The sequence below is a fragment of the Staurois parvus genome, unplaced genomic scaffold (genome assembly GCF_062004578.1).
Source record: "Staurois parvus isolate SC_StPar_1 unplaced genomic scaffold, SC_StPar_1.0 ptg000019l, whole genome shotgun sequence".
NCBI classification, from domain to species: Eukaryota; Metazoa; Chordata; class Amphibia; order Anura; family Ranidae; genus Staurois; species Staurois parvus.
Genome location: NW_028317815.1, coordinates 10,264,310 through 10,283,866, shown reverse-complemented (window position 1 = coordinate 10,283,866; position 19,557 = coordinate 10,264,310). Strand labels below are relative to the sequence as shown.

At 38.9% G+C, this 19,557-nt stretch overlaps 1 protein-coding gene across 2 annotated transcripts in view; it reads left to right on the top strand.

Moving 5' to 3' along the window:
- The window catches only part of TBC1D22A (TBC1 domain family member 22A), a 642,021-nt gene that overhangs the window by 11,698 nt on the left and 610,766 nt on the right, over window positions 1-19,557 (top strand). For both annotated transcript variants that reach the window (XM_089684779.1, XM_089684788.1), the window contains exon 2: window positions 5,151-5,207. In XM_089684779.1, coding sequence (XP_089540905.1) covers window positions 5,151-5,207 — 57 coding nt within the window. The remainder of the gene's footprint in view (window positions 1-5,150; window positions 5,208-19,557) is intronic.

The window sequence follows — 19,557 nt, the reverse complement described above, 5'->3', positions numbered from 1 at the left end:
GACAACCATATATTTCCGAGGAGTCAGCAGTGGCAGTCTGTATTTCTCATGACAGACTATATTCTAGAATTGCACACAACAAGATGATAGCTGGTAGGAGTGAAGCTTGAGTTGTCTTGTGATATGTAGGGGAACAGTTTTGCAGAAGTACACTGAAATGGATTTCACAAATTTCTTTAGAAAATGGATGGATAACAGTAAGCCTTATACAGCGAGGTGTAGATTAAAAGAGGAAGAGGAGATTCTCGGAAAAATGAAGAACAATACACTAGAAAAATCGGTTTCTGAAAAAAGACACAATATAACTCTCAGACCAAACTCACAGAGATGAATGTATTGCACTGCTTGAATGTACAAAGCTGTCAGTGCTATTTGTGTTCTTGACATCAGTACCTATAGTACAGAGTCGCATCAGAACGTTTTATCGCTGCATTCATTTTAACATTTATCTAAAAGCAAAGTGCTTTTTTTTTTTGGGATATGATAATTAAGTTTAGACGGTTATAGACAGAGTCTATATGTTAGAGTTCTCACCACAACAGAAGGTGAAGGGGTATCTTTCACCAGGGCACTTGTTCTGGTGGTAACTATGTCACAGAGAATTTCCCTTTTGTCTTTGGAGAAATTTCCTCTTACCTGATGTTGTCTCTATAACAGGAAGAATAAGGCAAGCTCTCCAACAGGACACATGCAGGAAAAAAAAAACCTGATGATGGTTTTAACTAGTGGCGCACCGAAATGAAAATTCTGGTGCTGAAACCGATACCAAAAATTCAGAATGTATGTGGCCGAAAACTAAACCGAAATATCTGCGTATGTGGGGGTGGAGAGGATCCAATTTTTTTTGTATTTTTTTTCTACTTGAGTGACAGGCCATCTTTGGTCGGGGGGGGGGGGGGTGGCAGCAGTGTGTGCAAGGAGGGGGCAGGAGAGGAGCAGTGTATACAGTGAGGTAGCAGTGTATACAGAGAGGCTCCCTCACTGGCCGGTTTTTAAATGCAATTGCCGGCTTTTTGTTTTCTTCATTATAGCTCAGACAATGAATGAAACTTTGTTTCTTTTAGCTCAGGAAAGAAACTAAAAAGAAACTGTTTCTTTTAGCTTGGGGAAAGTGACAGCTGATTCTCTGAGCTATAGTGAAGGAAAAAAAACCCCCCCGCCAATTGCATTTAAAAACCGGCACTGACATATAGGGTTTATTTACTAAAGCTGGAGAGTCCAAAATCAGACTCCCTTCTGCATAGAAACCAATCAGCTTTTAACCTCCGCTTGTTCAATGAAGCTTTGGCAATGAAACCTGGAAGCTGATTGGTTTCTATGCAGAATTGAGTCTGATTTTGTACTCTCCAGCTTTAGTAAATAAACCCCATAGTGACAGCCAGTCACTGTATACACTGCTCCTCTCCTGCCTTTCTCCGTTGCTCCCCCCTGCACATGCAGTGGTGTGACTGTAGCGCAATGGATGGTTTGGACATGAGGCTTTAGTGTATGTGTGTGCTATTCATGAAATAGGCTGGTTTATGCACAAAAGGCAGAAAAGACACATAAATCCAGTTAAAGTGGAATTCCGGGCTAAAGTTAACTAATCTTAAAGCTGCTCCCACCCCCTCAACACCTATACAAACTACCCTGTGGGAGAAAGATGCATATACAGTTAGGTTCATATATATTTTGACACGGGCACAATTTTAGTTTTTTTTTAGGTATTTACCAAAACATTCAAGCTATAGTTATATAATAGTGACTGGGAAGAAGCGCCTTAGTAATAAACAATTGTAAAGCTGCTATGCACAAATGAGGTACCAATAACCCCTAGAAGACAATACTAAACATAAAATAAAGTGCAGCGCTAAACATATATAGGTACTGACATATACACAATCAGATTGTGTATATGTCAGTACCTATATATGTTTAGCGCTGCACTTTATAGTTATATAATGGATATGAGCTGAAAGTGAACACATTCAGGTTTAGTTTAAGGGTATATACTTCCAAATTAGTGGAAGGGTTTAGGAATTACAGCTCTTAAGAGTAGCCATCCCCCCTTTTTCAAGGGACCAAAAGTAATTGGGCAATTGAATCAAAAGCTGTTTCGTGGCCAGGTGTGGGCTACTCCTTCCTTATTTCTTCATCACTTAAGCAGGTAAGAGGTCTGGAGTTATTTCTAAGTGTGGTATTTGCATTTGGAATCTATTGCTGTGAACCTACATCATACGTTCAAAGGAGCTGTCCATGCAAGTGAAAAAGGCCATTGTAAGGCTTCAAAAATGAAACATATCCTTCAGAGAGATCGCAGCAACATTAGGAGAGGACAAATCAACAGTTTTGTACATTCTGAGGAAAGAAGGACGCACTGGTGAGCTTAGCAACATAAAAAGGCATGGACGTGTACGGAAGACAATAGTGGTGGATGATCATAGGATCCTCTCTATGGTAAAGGAAAACCCATTCACAACATCCAGACAAGTGAAGGACACTCTCTAGGAGGTGGGCGTATCATTGTCAAAGTCTACAAGAGAAGATTTCACGAGAGCAAATACAGAGGGTTCACCACAAGGTGCAAACCATTCATAAGCCTGAAGAATAGAAAAAATTAGACTTTGCCAAAAAACATCTAACAAAGCCAGAGCAGTTCTGTAAAAACATTATTTGGACGGATGAAACTAAGATTAATCTGTACCAGAATGACAGGAAGAAACAAGTGTGGAGAAGGCTTGGAACAGCTCATGATCCAAAGCACACAACATCATATGTAAAACATGGTGGAGGCAGTGTGATGGCATGGGCATGCATGGCTTCCAGTTGCACTGGGTCATTGGTGTTTATTGATGATGTGACAGAAGACAGAAGCAGCCGGATGAATTCTGCAGTGTTTAGAGATATACTGTCAGCCCAGATTCAGCCAAATGCAGCAAAGTTGATTGGACGACGCTTCACAGTACAGATGGACAATGATCCAAAACACACTGCAAAAGCAACCCAGGAGCTTTTAAAGGGAAAGAATATTCTGCAATGGCTGAGTCAATCACCTGATCTCAACCCAATTGAGCATGCATTTCACTTGCTGAAGGCAAAACTAAAGGCAGAAAGAACAACAGAAGACAGTTTCAGTTAGATCCTGGCAAAGCATCTGAAAGGAGGAAATCCAGTCTTTGGTAATGTCCATGGGTTCCAGGCTTCAGGCAGTCATTGCTAGTAAAGGATTCTCAACAAAATATTAAAAATTAACATTTTATTTATGATTATATTCAATTGTCCAATTACTTAGGTCCCTTGAAAAATTGGGGATGGCTACTCTTATGAGCTGTAATTCCTAAACCCTTCCTACAATTTGGATGTACATATCTTCAAATTAAACCTGAGAGTGTGCACTTTCAGCCCATATCCATTATATAACTATAGCTTGAATATGTTTTGGTCTATACTGGAAAAAAAACTAAAATTGTGTCTGTGTCCAAATATATGGACCTAACTGTACTTACCTATTTTCAGCCAACTCCAGTCCAGTCACCTCCCTGTGTCAGGCAATGCTGGCTGGGGAGAGGAGGGGAGAGAGTGCCCCAACAACGGGTGGAATGCCTGAGCGGTCATGTCATCCATAGGCTTACTGTGGAATATACCTTGTTGGCTCTCCTTTCCCTCCCTTGAAGCCCCTGCTGGATGACACAGGGCACCAATCATGTGACTTGACTGGAGTCTCCCGAAAATAGGTAAGTATACAGATATTTTTACCATATCAGGAGCATGTGATCTGGGCCTAATAGATAATTCCACGTTGTGGCACCATCAAAGAAGAAGTTTACAATAAAAAAACGAAAGTGAATCCCACTATCTGGTACCAGATGGGGATATCCCACTAACTAAAGGGACTTTACATGTGGCTAGCAGTGAGAGACATATACATACAGTACAAATAGATAAAAATCAAATATTAAATATCCAGATAAAAAAGATTAATTATCCATGAAAACATGTAACATCAAGATCCAATTGTGTCAGCATATTATAAAAGTGTACAACAAGCATAGAAGATCAAAGCTTTTCCCTATATTTGCTTCCTCAGGAGGAGCACCGAAGGTCAAATTCTCAGCCAGTCCCAAGTAGGTGTATATTCCTCTACTCCCATTATTTAGCTCAACATGAGCATATCCACCCTACATTAATTTTCTATGGTGTCACCTGTTGGCTCATGTGATTTATGCCGTTCATAATTGATGGTCTGGCTGATTTAGTAATATCGGGTGACATTGTAGAAGATTTATGCAGGGTGGATATGGCATGTCAAGCTAAATAAAGGGAGAAGTGGAGGAATATACACCTGTTTGGAACAGTCTCATTATATTTGACCTTTGGTGCTCCTCCTCCTTTTGATTAGACCTGGTAAATAGAGGACCTGTGTGCTGGCTTGCTGTATATTACCTTCCATTTTCTATATGGGAAGGGGACACTCCACATTGATGAAAGCCATACATTTATGATTGCATTCTGTTGATGTGTCTGGAATAGTGATTTGTTTCAAGCGTGCATCCTGAAAAAGCAAATATAGCGAAACATGTCGATCTTCTATGCTTGTTGTACACTTTCTATAATGTATTGACAAAATTGGATCTTGATGTGACATGTTTTTATGAATACTTAAATCTTTTTTTTCATCTGCATATATGAATAAGAATGATTTTTATCTATATTGTATGTATATGTCTCCATTGTTAGGCACATGTACAGTCCCTTTATTTAGTGGGATACCCCCATCTGGTGACAGATAATGGGTCCCGCTTTCTCTTTTTTTAAGTATACAGATATTTTTTCCACAGGGTAGTTAGGTGTTAGCGGAGGGGTGGGAGCAGTTTTAAGATTAGTAAGCTTTAGCCCGGATTTCAACTTTAAGGAAATTATTTATGAGTTCATAAGCTCTCAAGCGATGCTATATATTTTTTTTTTCTCCTATGGTAATATTGTTTATGACATTAGCATCACACATCCTTAGAGGTGGCATGTTTCTTATAGAAGCACAAATACTTTTAGTGAAAATTCTATTATTCCGTTAATATAGGAAAAGATCCCTAATGTTTTTAAGTCTTTTATTTATTTATTTTTTGTATGACAGTGTATTGACAGTGTTGTATTTTTATCCCCTCTCAAATTAGCATTCAACATGTATATGGTGCCCAGCATCCTCCTTTTGATCCACTGCTTCATGGAACGTAAGTCAAGTTTTTCTCTTTAAGTGCTTTCATCTTTTTTTTATATTAAAAATAGAATAAAGCATATGAAGAGTCTTTTAGCTTCGTTTTCTGTTTTGTGGACAGTTGACCTGTTTGTGTTTGCTTTTACTTGTTATGGAAGTCATAAAAATCTAGATTGTAAGTTGCCAAAGTTCAACAATTTGTATGAACGATGTGAAAGTTCATTCTTTGTGTACTTCTGAGAGCTGTGTAATAAATTATTCCAATTTACTTACACAGTCTTAAAATATGCTTTAAGTTTTGTAATAATTTTTTTTTTTTTTTTTTGTTAAACCATAATAAAAACAGCAGAACCCAAAGGTAAGTGCATTCATGTGAGACATACAGTACTTCAATCAGTATTTAAAGAGGCACGTAAAGCAGAAATAATATACGTACTGTATATGTTTAGAGGTTTACCTGTCAAATTATTTGCTGTATTGTTCACCCACTTTTATGATTCATAAGTCTTGCCACATAGTGTACGCAGGATTGCGACATCACTAATTCCTGCTCCTATGCTGATTAATTGCTACCCACAGTTAAGAGGGTTTAATGGACCACTTATTACTTTATTTTTGCTCAAGTACTGTAAGGAAAAAAAAGGTAATCTGCATTATTTTTAAGTAAGTAATTGTAAAATTGTTTTTACACTTTAGATCAGCGGTCTCCAAACTGCAGGCCAGGGCCGGATGTGGCCCTTTGCTTGCCTTTATCTGGCCCTTGGGGCATTATTCCCTTCAGTGTCAGCAACAGTAGGGCACTGTTTCTCCAAATGACACGAATGATGGGCACTATTCCTCCTGCTGACACCAGTGAGGGGCACTATTCCTCCCAGGGGCACTATTCCTCACACTGACACCAGTGAGGGGCACTATTCCTCCATCACTGGTGAGGGGCACTATTCCTCCCACTGACACCAGTGAGGGGCACTGTTCCTCCCGCTGACACCAGTGAGGGGCACTGTTCCTCCCGCTGACACCAGTGAGGGGCACTGTTCCTCCAGCTGACACCAAAGATGAGGCAATATTCCTCCCACTGATGCCCACTAAGGGGCATGATTACTTCCACTGACACCTATAATAGGACACTATTACTCCCCCTAGTACCAATGATGAGTTATTGTTTACTCCCACTGATGCCAGGACATTTTCTTCTCCCATTGGCCACAGTCTGGCCCCCTAAAGTTAGACAGTAAATTGGATCTTTGTTTAGAAAGTTTGGATACCCCTGTGTTAGATATTGAATTCAATGATCATTCTTTAAAACCTAAATAAAAGTGGAACTGCAGCTTTACAAAATCAAGTAAACAACAATTGGGTGCAACAGGGGAAAACAATAGTGTCAGACATACTGGGTGGTAAAATCCAAGATGACCTTGTAGGTCAAAAACAATACACTAGGAGGCAGCTTGTGGGATAGAGCAGAAGATCACTCTGTAAGTTAAATAAGGGAAAAGAACAAGCGCCATCTAGGTTTGGTAATAAAACAACGTTTTAATAGTCACAAAGTAATACACTCACAAAGGAAGCTATAAATGGGTATATCTTGCTGTGTATGGGAGGAATAGTGCCCATCACTGGTGTCAGTGGGAGGAATAATGCCCATCACTGGTGTCAGTGGGAGGAATAATGCCCATCACTGGTGTCAGTGGGAGGCACAGCGCCCATCGCTGGTGTCAGTGGGAGGCACAGCGCCCATCGCTGGTGTCAGTGGGAGGCACAGCGCCCATCGCTGGTGTCAGTGGGAGGCACAGCGCCCATCGCTGGTGTCAGTGGGAGGCACAGCGCCCATCGCTGGTGTCAGTGGGAGGCACAGCGCCCATCGCTGGTGTCAGTGGGAGGCACAGCGCCCATCGCTGGTGTCAGTGGGAGGCACAGCGCCCATCGCTGGTGTCAGTGGGAGGAATAGTGGCCATCACTATTGTATACACTAGAGGACTGCTATCTTTTAATCATTTGTAAAAGCGATTGCCACGCATTTTGTCTTTCCACCATTATTGCTTCATTCAATAAACCAGATATAACATTGGAAAGTACCTAGACTTTGGGGGGAGGGGTTGGCAAGGGAAATACAAAACTACATTTCAGATCAGCATGGCCTGTAATTTTTCATGCCTGTGATATTTTTTCCCGGTAAAGTAACTCTAGAAGAGCTTTACTGTATTTTTTTTTTTTATCATAAAAATACATTTCCAGCAATTTAAAGCGATCTTACAGTCATTAGCCATCCTGTGATTACAGCAGTTGATGTCTCTTCTTTGCTTCCTTGAGGGCTGTTTAACAGCAGTTGTTGAGGCAGGGTTGTTGTACAGCAGAGTTTTCCTGCTCTGTGTCCAGGTATTTGAAGGTTTATAGCAACTATGTTTGGAAATCTGTAAGTTCAATAAAGTGAAATTTGTCGTGCTGTTTTCCAAATGTTCTCCCTGTGAAGCCTACCTTCAACACAGCAGTTTTCTGAGCATACGGAGTTCATTTGTTTACAGTATAGCAATTTAATATTGATAAATTGGAATGCACAAGCTTGTTCTCCTCCTTTATGGCTGTAGCTAAATAGAAGCTGCAATGTAAAATGTGTTGTAAACAACGTTTCTGCTTTTTTAAGAACATAGTGCTAAGCTATCTCTGTGGTGAAATCAATCATTGTACATGGTTTGTCAAATTCTAAACCTGTTTTCAGACTCTTCTGATGCTTTAATCCACAGCAAAAAAAACTTTAAGCATTTAGTTGGCAAAATACCAGTGTTTCTGGCCAGTGGACCTGATTAACACATGCCAGATCTTTGTTGAATTTAACAGAATTCATTGGGTTCAAAAAGTTGCCCATTAAGGTCAGCTTCTCCTAACTGCCTTCTCTGTGTTTCTCTCTGAGTTCAGATGTGTTAGTTTGGTATCCAAAGTTTTTCACAATTATAATAATGTATTTATATATACAGTACTGTGCAAAAGTTTTAAGCAGATTTGAATAATGCTCTAAATTAAGGAAGCTTTCAGAGATAGAAGTGTATTATTTTTTCAATTAACAAAATGGAAAGTAAAATTTGCCTTCAAAACAGCATCACTTCTTCTAGGTACACTTGCACACAGCTTTTGAAGGAACTTAGCAGGTAGGTTGGTCCAAACATTTTTGAGAACTAACCACAGATCGTCTATGGATGTAGGCTGCCTCACATCCTTCTGTCTCTTTATGTAATCCCAGACGGATCCCATGATGTTGAGATCAGAGCTCTGTGGGAGTCCAACCATTACTTCCAGGACTCTTTGTTCTTTTTGCACTGAAGATAATTCCTAATGACATTGACTGTATGTTTGGAGTCATTGTTCTGCTGCAAAATTAATTTGTGACCAATCACATGCCTTCCCGAAGGTATGGCTGGATGGATAAGTATGTCCTGGAAGTGACGGTTTGGCCCCCACAGATCTCAACTCCATCATCGTAACTCTGTTCTGTTGGTTCTCTAGAAACCACCCCTTGAACTTATCAGGGATATTCCCCTGTCTACTTACAAATTTGACTTGCTTATTGCCATCGCTTTGGCAAGGCAATTCTTTTTTGTGCTTCACAGAGACAAGGTTATCTTGAGGCCTTAGGCCTCTTTCCTTCCCAAGGTGGTTTGTTTCTTCTACCTTAACTAGAACATTGTTCTCCTATCTCTTTGCACTGTTCCCTGACATTTGAGGGAGACTTTCCTACACTGTCTGGATGTGACATGTACTGTTTGAGTCTATCTTGCAGCTACAGCTTCGTTTAGACAAACTGACTCCCTTTCCTGTTATTTCTGAGGGTCCAGATGGATTTAACGACTCACCATTCAGGCCTATAGACTTAAAGTGATGCTAAACCCAGGACCCTGCATTCACTATATCTGGTCTCCCACGGTATACAAAACATGTAAATGCAATTATTTTAGTTAATATGAATTGCTAAATACCTTTTTTCATCAGCAGTTAGAGCAGTCTTGTGACTTCAGAAGAGCACTGGTTAAAGCTTGTAGGAGGAGTTTTCTTTCTGCTCTAGAAGGATGTGAAACCCCTGACCCTCTGTCTGGACAGTGCTGATTGGGCCTGTGCTGATCACATGCACTCTCCCAAGAAAAAAAAAACAAAAAAAAAAAAACCTCTAACAATACACACTAAACTGAGCATGTGCATGTGACTACAGATTCAGTCTGTATCAGGTGTTCATTTCAACAAGAGGAAGGGCAGAGAAGAAAGGATAAAACAGCCTTTTTACACAATACAGAGGTTTAACCCCTTAGGTTCCACAGTGAGTATAACAAGCATGTTTTACTGTATATACAGACTGATTTTACTGTTGTGGGTTTGGTAACACTTTAAGGATTAGGTTCCAGCTATTCCTGTCAAAGCACACTTCACTAAGATGGTTAGTGCTTCATGAGCTTTTCAGGATCAGGTATTTGTTTCTCCTGGTCTTGTGTTCACATGTTTTCAGGTTTCACCCGGGTCATCTTCAGGTTCATGTGATACTAGCTTTGGATGTAAGGTTCTTTAAGTGACTATGTAAGCTTTACTGATGCCCCTAATGGTCACCTCCTGTTGCCTGTGGGCCTGTTAGTGTGTTGTTTGCAGACTTTCCTACCCCAAAGTTGGACTGCTTAGAAAGTTTCTATGTACTTGATTACCATCCTGTGTCTCCTAATGTATGGATAAGACATTAAAGCAGAACAAAACCCTCCTATGCTTTACAGCCAAGGAAGCTGCCATTATATCCTTTGTTTAGTTTGCAGTTATGATGGTGCATGGTACATGCTATTATTTTTATTTATGACACCACCCATTTGATGGCTTGACAGTCAGTTGGGAGAACAAGCAGCTATGACAGTTGTTATACAGTGCATGCCTTGAATGTAACTGTTTTGGGAAACTATTAAATGTTTTCTTCTGATTTTTGGGACACCGGTCCCTTCTATCTGTTCTTATGATCCACTCCTGCTATTGCTTTGCTGTAAAACTGGAATGTGATGTGAGTGGTTATACCAGGTTTTCCTTACTGTTTTATTCTGCATACCCTTATATGCCTGAATTGCCATCCTATGCCTCCTTCAAAAAGTATGAGCAGTTACCTAGTTTTGGTAGACAGAATTAAATAACAAATACACAAGACACAAGATTTAAAGATAATTTGATTACTAGTTGGCAAAAGAAATTCTAAGAGATATAGATGGTTATGAAAAGGTTGTATTTTCCAGTGGAAATGTAATCAAAATAAAAATATGGATGAAGAGACTAGCAACACTATGAATAAAAACAAACTCAATGTAAGAAAAACCCTAAAACGGCTAACACAAAGAGAAAAGCACAATCAGTGTGATATCTAATAGTAACCCTGATGCAAAGCATGATAATCAATAGCAGTCACAAAAAAGAATTAATAAAATCCCAGCCAAGTAAAGAGTACGTATAAAATAATCTTTATCAACCTCGCTGAAGGAATATGTGTGTGTTTATCTACACAAACACCCAATCTCACAGAAGTGAGTACACCCCTCATGATTTTTGTAAATATTTTAATATATCGTTTCATGTGACAACACTGAAGAAATTACACTTTGCTACAATGTAAAGTAGTGAGTGTACAGCTTGTATAACAGTGTAAATTTGCTTTCCCCTCAAAATAACTCAACACAGCCATTAATGTCTAAACTGCTGGCAACAAAAGTGAGTACACCCCTAAGTGAAACTGTCCAAATTGGTCCCAAAGTGTCAATATTTTGTGTGGCCATCATTATTTTCCAGCACTGCCTTAACCCTGTTGGGCATGGAGTTCACCAGAGCTTCACAGGTTGCCACTGGAGTCCTCTTCCACTCCTCCATGACAACATCACAGAGCTGGTGGATGTTAGAGACCTTGCGCTCCTCCACCTTCCATTTGAGGATGCCCCACAGATGTTCAATAGGGTTTAGGTCTGGAGACATGCTTGGCCAGTCCATCACCTTTACCCTTAGCTTCTTTAGCAAGGCAGTGGTCGTCTTGGAGGTGTGTTTGGGGTCGTTATCATGTAGGAATACTGCCCTGCCTCTGAAGGGAGGGGATCATGCTCTGCTTCAGTATGTCACAGTACATGTTGGCATTCATGGTTCCCTCAATGAACTGTAGCTCCCCAGTGCCGTCAGCACTCATGCAGCCCCAGACCATGACACTCACACCACCATGCTTAACTGTAGGCAAGACACACTTGTTTTTTGTACTCCTCACCTGGTTGCTGCCACACACGCTTGACACCATCTGAACCAAATCAGTTTATCTTGGTCATCAGACCACAAGATATGGTTCCAGTAATCCATGTCCTTAGTCTGCTTGTCTTCAGCAAACTGTTTGTGGGCTTTCTAGTGCATCATCTCTAGAAGAGGCTTCCTTCTGGGACGACAGCCATGCAGACCAATTTGATGCAGTGTGCGGCATATGGTCTGAGCACTGACAGGCTGACCCCCCACCCCTTCAACCTCTGCAGCAATGCTGGCAGCACTCATGCGTCTGTTTACTAAAGACAACCTCTGGATATGACACTGAGCACGTGCACTCAACTTATTTGGTCGAACATGGTGAGACCTGTTGTGAGTGGAACCTGTCCTGTTAAACGCTGTATGGTCTTGGCCACTGTGCTGAAGCTCAGTTTCAAGGTCTTGTGAATCGTCTTCTAGCCTAGGCCATCCTTATGTAGAGCAACAATTCTTTTTTTCAGATCCTCGGAGACTTCTTTGCCATGAGGTGCCATGTTGAACTTCCATTGACCAGTATGAGAGAATGAGAGCGATAACACCAAATTTAACACACCTGCTCCCCATTCACACCTGAGACCTTGTAACACTAATGAGTCACATGACACCGGGGAGGGAAATGGCTAATTGGGCCCAATTTGGACATTTTCACTTAGGGATGTACTCACTTTTGTTGCCAGCGGTTTAGACATTAATGACTGTGTTGAGTTTTTTGAGGGGACAGCAAATGTACACTGTTATACAAGCTGTACACTCACTACTTTACATTGCAGCAAAGTGTAATTTCTTCAGTGTTGTCACATGAAAAGATATAATAAAATATTTACAAAAAATGTGAGGGATGTACTCACTTCTGTGAGATACTGTACACACACACACACACACACACACACACACACCCCTTTGATTAAACTATCAATATCCTCCTATTCCTAAATTCCACAATAATTCAGAACATTCTGCCAGATGACCAATCGCTACTAATATGAATGGGCTCACAAAAGGTCTTCCACAATACATTTGATTCTTCGTGCAACCTATAATTTTTTTTCTTTACTGGCATATATCAAAATTGCACTAATTTATTAGACCCATTACAACATTATCCCTGGGATACAGGATACTTATAGTTGTCACTAGATATGAATTTGGTATAAACCTTTATAGCACATGGTGCTGGATTGATGTTTCTTAGAGTAGAACTGAGAACCGAATGCAGAACTTTTTTTTTTCTTTTCGGATAGGTAAGGGAGGGTTATAACCCTTTCCAGATTGTTTTACTATCGATTTCCCATTGGGAAAAATTACCTTTACTTCATGTCCCATAGCCAAAACTGGAGAGAAAATCCTTCCAAAATAAGGCAATCCCCTGCTGACTCTAGAGCTTTTGCCCTCACTAGTAGGTTTCCCCTCTATTCCTGTTCTCATGGCAACCCAAAACTTTTAATTTTCATGCACTTTTACGCTCAGTGATCATGATAAAAAGGACACATAGAATGGGTGAATCCCTCTCCACACTATCAAAATGTTTTGCCTTTAGTTATACATTAATTATTGTCTTTATATAGATCAAAACACCACAACATAATTGAATAGAATTACTTTCAATCTACAGATTATTATATTTACAGACCTCTAAGACTGCAGCATGGGTATATTTTGCACCCTACTATTCAGATTTATTCATGGATTTCCAGGAATAAACAGTTCATCGGAGAAAATACTATTTTGCACAAAATCAAGTATTTTAAGGTCAACACATCACAACTCGCCATACAAAGTTTTTGCGAAGGCTTGACCTGTAGTATTACAGGACCCCAAACTAAAACGTTCTGCATAAGAGACTGAAAACTATTTTTCTTAGAACAAAAAATATTGAAATTGCCACAAGCATGATGTCAAATAAGAAGCCCTTTATCAATACTACTTCTACATTTCTAAACACCCAAGCTACCTGTCACTGTAAAAAAAAAAGAAAAAAAAGAAAAAAAAAACTGTTTAGCCTGCAAGTTTATCTCCCATGACCAGACAAGTTTCTAGGATAATGAAGGAAAAGGCCATACAATGAATGTTGTTTTCCTGTTCCAGCAACTTTTTGTTTTTTATGATTTTTAAATATCCATGTAATTTTATATTTTATGTAGGGTATACAGTAAGATTAATGTGCATGAGATTTCAAATCAGTGAGTGTTTATTGAAAAGAGGAAGAGTACAAATGTAAACACTGATCATAGTGTTTCACAATACTTGGATTATTAAATACTCGTAGAGATGGACATGTTCATTAGCAAAAAAAAAATAGACATGTTGTAGTATTGTACCACCTTAAATGTTATAACACAGAAAGAAGAGAACAGAAGAAAAAGAAAAGGGGAATAAGCCTTTACGTCTGATCTCGATGTGCTTATGAATTCCCAAGGATCTCTAAAACAGATCAGGATTTCAGTAGTAACCCATTGTGTATGGGGTCAATGGTGAAACCAGGCCCCTTTGATACAAAGGGAAATTGGGAAGGTGTTTTCCACTGTCACTTTTTCATAATGTCAAGACAATACCTCACCCTAGGGTGAGTATTATGTGAAACAAATCTAGTAACAAGATGCTGAATTTTTTGTAGGTAGGCTCTTGGTGAAAGGATAGGGACCATTTGGAATAAATATAAGAATTTGGGCAAGATATCCTCTTTAATCATGTTAATTCTGCCTAATCATAACATTGAAGAGGGCCAAACAATCTGATTTGATGGAATTAGGTTGACGCATATAGTTTAGGGTATAAAGTTTGGAAAGGTTGGAAGATATTTGTACCCCAAGGTATTTTTATATATTTTTTTCTATATACACAAACAAGTGTAGTGTAATCTTTTCATATATACAACAATGTGATAAGTATTAAATACTTAAAACATAATATTCCCAATGAATAATACAATTGTGGAAAAACATTTTTTGTATCAGTCTTTATTTTAAACACTTTTATATTCAAATATGTGTTAAAGTCCAAAGTATTCCTCCATGCGTGTGACAAAACTGCAACATCTGCTGCTGTTATATTCTCCAGGTGAGTCCCACCACCATTCACATGTGCTCACCTCAACTCCATTGACCTACATGTATGAATAGGTTATTATGTGTTGTTTTTTTTTTTTTTCTCCCAAAGCCTTGGTGATGTTATTTAGAGCCTTCTCATCCACTACTGGTACAGTCTAGTATTAGTTATCACCCTTTTTTATGTTTGAGCTCCCCCACTCAAAAACATAAAAAAAAAGCAATATAGTACTTCACTTTGTAAAACTACTTTATTCAACATAAAACCCAATAATAAACAAATAAACACTTGCAAAGCTAGTGCACTTTTCAATCCAAGTTCACTATGTATTACCACATTAGGAATTACATGGGGATGTCCCCTAATGCCTGAAGATTGAAAATAGCTTATTACACATTCTACGGCTGCTCCTACTGACGCGTTTTGTCACTTCTGCCTGTGGCTTGTATAAGGGAAAGGACCTCTGTGTCTGGTACCGATTTTGGAGGGGTCCTCAAGTAGTGTAGGGTATGGGTTATCTGGGACGTATTAGGTGGATAGATGTTTGCAACTGTAAAAATATAATGCTGCAGGGAAAGTTTAGAAACAAATATCTATTCATTGGATTTATCTTGGTATTGATCATTTACCATAGAATATTTAATTGAGCAAGGTAAACAAGACCACAGTATTCCACGTCGTCAATAAAAACACAGCAGGTTTAGATTTATTTGGTGTTGAAGCCATAGCTATTTCTCAAACATATTAAGATAGACAGTATGGTACCAAATATGGTTGGATGAAGAATTATTGAGTAATACTACTGTATAATATAATCTATCTGTTCATATGACATATCTTTTAATGTCCTCTAAAAGTATATATATATATTTTTTTGTTTAATCACAGTAGCATATTTTTGGTAGATACTAATCTCATCACTGAAAGAGAAAAGTTCATCGTTTTACAGTTTTATATTTTACATAGAAACAAAGTATCCTTTTAAATTAGACCAGGGTTTCTCAGCCAGGGTTCTGTGGAATCCTAAGATTCCTCCACAGGATGCTAGGGTGTTTCTTTTCTGGGTATTATATTATTGACATACAGGACAAGGGCATATAGAACAAATATTTTAGGTATGTCATATTCTTTATTTTACTTTCAACAACTTACCCTTACTCATCATGCTATTTCATTGCTAAATGTACATAACATTATTTCAAGCAGGGGTTTCCTGAATCCTGAAAATTATTTCAAGGGTTCCTCCAGTTTAAAAAAATTGTACAAGCCCAAGTTCATACCTGTGCTTGAAATTTTAAGCGTTTCTATACACATTTTGCACATTTTGCTTTTCAGGCTTTAGCATTGGGTGTTTTTTTTTTTTTTTTTTTTTTTTTTTTTTTTAGTCAATGAAAAGCTAGTTACTAGGAGAAGGGACATTAAATCACACAAAATGCGCTTTTTTAGGTGCTCTCATTGAAGTCTTTGACGACCAAGAACGTGACTCTGCTCCAAAGAAGCTTCTGCACTTTTTCCATCAATAGGTGAAAAGCTACAAGCAACAGAGCTCTGCAATATGAGCTACTGACATGAGCTGGGGCTATTGACATGAAGACAATGGCAATAAAGGCTAGGTCCTTTACTGTCATTTTATTGATTTTTTTTTAATTATATATATATATATAAAAACATCTAATATTTTATTTATTTAGTTTTTAATAAATGATTTTTAGCTAATCTTATTATTTTACTAGTATAATCAATTTTATTCAAATTATGTGGCCCTTCATTTTTTGTTGATTTTATTGTTTTTACTCGTATGTCCTTATAACCTTTTATGCATTATGAAAAATATTGTATATGGTGTGTTTGTTTTATTTTACAATATTGCAATGTGTTATAATGTTCCCATGCGGTGCAAAAAAGTTGATTAATGTGTCTATTTGTCAAATTGCCCAATGTAATGCCACTGCCTGCAAAGCATTGGCATGGTTACAATACAGAATAAATAGGCAGAGCCCCTGTCATACCATAGCTCCTGCTTGGAGTATGCAGGTAGACTCAGGTGCATGTGATCTTCTCTCGCAAGTGTGGAGCAGAGGATCGCTGCTCCCCGGTAACTCTCATCTGTCCTGCTAAAGTATGAGTGTGTTAAATGAGAGTTTACTTGAAATGGCACCAGATCCATTCTCTCTCATCCTTCTTATCTCTCACATCGTAAGAGTGCATCTTTAAGAGAAAGGAAAGAATAAACAAATATTGTACCACTGTGTCTGACCCCAAGTTTTGTCATAAATGTAGGCCAAAATGTATTATGCTACATGTCTTTTGCTTAAAAAATACCAATACGTGTAAATTAATTGGTTTACTAGAAAAGTTATAGCGTCTACAAATGGCGATATATATACTGGGATTTTTATTTTCTTATACTAGTAATGGCAGCGATTAGCGACTTATACTGGAACTTTGGTGGGCATTCTGACATGGGGGGGATCTGATTAACTGTCACTGACATCCCCAGTGACACTAATACAGTGCTAACAAAAAGCACTGACACTGTACTATCAACACTGGGCAGGAAAGGGTTAACATCTGGGGCGATCAATGGGTTAACTGTGCTGTGTGTGTGTGCTTTACTGTGTAAGCATGCTGCTTTGTATTGCTCTGCTATGCAGAACAATACAAAGCAGTGTGCAGGAGCTGACAGGGGAGAGATCTGTATCGTTTACATACAGACCTCTCCCCCGTCAGTGATACTTGGCGATCGCTGGGTGCTTGCGGGGAATCACCGGCCGGGACCCAGTGATCGATAGCTGATGCTGCCAATGGTGGTGCAGGTAGGATGTGTGCCCCCTACCCGAAAATGCAAAATCACGTGTGTATATATACGTGATTTTGCGCAGCCCTGCTGCCCTGTAGCAGTATTGCAACTCAATTATTTGTAAACCTGCATTGGGCCAGCTTGGCTAGCATCTGATATTTGGTGGACCACTGGGGATTCTGTTAATCTGTACTAGTAGTCGGTGCTATACACAGTGATTAGCCATGATCTTTTGGGAGCTGGTCCAGTGGCCTTCCCTTTGCACATTGAACACGGAGATTCACTTGCTCTGCACCATACCATTCATTGAACGACTTATGTTTTCTCAGTGAATACAAGCTGTTCTGATTGCATGAGGTGGACAGTAGCGGTGATAATGTCACTTTTTTCCACCATATCTATTAATATTATTATAATACAGGATTTATATAGCGCCAACAGTTTGCGCAGTTCTTTACAAAATTAATATCTAATCAAAGGATGCCTTTTATTCATTGAAAAAAAATGCAAGATGTTCTATGAATGGCAAAAGTGCCACGTGAGCGACCCCACTGTGGTTGGTGTGCAATGGGGAAGCCACTGGCACTGAACTCAGAAAATCCATGCCATCTCTGTGTGTAGATGGCCTGATGTGAGTTTGCAAAAAAATACAGGGGCTGTACCAATGTAATGCAAAAGTTGACAGCTTGTATAGGTTGTTCAAATTTCACATGAACTCTTCCTCTATAATAACGCTTATTCTTTTTCATTGCTGGTTAATAATGGATTTCTAGCAGAAGTACTGTTCCATCATTGAGCTCTTGATGAAGGAGGGGTGACGGCTGTTTTATGGGGATTTCTTCAGTGCTGGTTTACCCTTCTTTAAATTTCCCAGTCAATCTATGCACATTGCTCTTGTCAGTGGCGTCATCTCCATAAACATTTAGTAGCCTTCTGTGGATGACAGACAGCCTGCACCCCTTCTTCGTCAAGGACTCAATGGTGGCATGTTGCTTCTGCTTGGGATCTATTATTTACCTGCAGTGGAAAAAAAGAAGAGTTAGTCTACCAAGGTATGAACATTGAATGGCCAATGTAGGTTAATAAAAAGTTATGTCCACTTTTGCATTACTTTCACAAAGGTACTCGTATCATTCCTGGGTCAGGCTGCTGACCTAGAGAAAAGGGTAACGCTGGGATGTTCACTACTAAGAGAGTTTTTGGCTTTTTCAAGCTCTCCTATGAGGTTTTACAGAATAACGTTCGTTTTAGTGCTTTTGGAATATACTCAAAGTGAAAGCTTTATTTCTTTTTGTGATACAACACAAGGCTTCTGTATGAGGACAGTAGAATCCTATGCAAAGATTACAGCAAATCCTACTGTAGTTGTATTGCTGGAAAATGAAAACTCCTATCTTTTTTCTGAACATTGAAAACTGTAGCGGAAAACATAATACAGAAGAATTTCACAAAAGGAGGGCAGAGGGTTGGGCTGAGGTTACAGCAGTACAAACCTGAAGAGCCAAGTCATCTGAAGGACGGACATTTCTTACACAGAAGGAAAAAACACTTACTATGGTTCTCTTAAGATTGTTATGGATTGTCTAGCTTCACTTTAATCATAGAGAGCCAGTGATTCTTCACGCCAACCCATTTTGTTAGTTATGATGTAAAAGGTATATATCCATCTCAATTCCCTATTTACAATTGTTGTTATACATGTGACCCTATTAGGATATGTTTCATGTTTTTGTTCAGGACTGGAAATCATTTCTTTTTATGCAGTTGACTTAACTCTGCTTCTCAGCTATAAATAAAACATTTTTCTCAAATATCATTGATCCAGGAAATTCGTGTATATACTTTTTCAACACATTTAACACATCGCTATTCATTGTGAGGCATCCTACAGAGCAATAAGTGCTTTGAGAATCCAGTGTACAAACTGCATGGAGTTCAATTAACTTAGTAATTCCCTCCAGGTTATTGATCAGAAGCCAGAAAAATGTAACTTTCTTGAAATGTTAAATTTTTGCTGGTTTTATGCATGAGTAGCAGTGATGTTATTGACCAATATGCAGTAGTTCTATGGATTCTTACAAACTCCATGACTTTGCAGCTAATGTGACTGGAAGTGGTTAAATCAGTGCTCCTTCCCTATATAGTGACCCCACTAAGTGGCTTATTTTTATACAATTGATTGAAAAATAGATTATATAGACATGCTTCAGCATAAGTGTTGCTTTTCATTTATTACATCTCT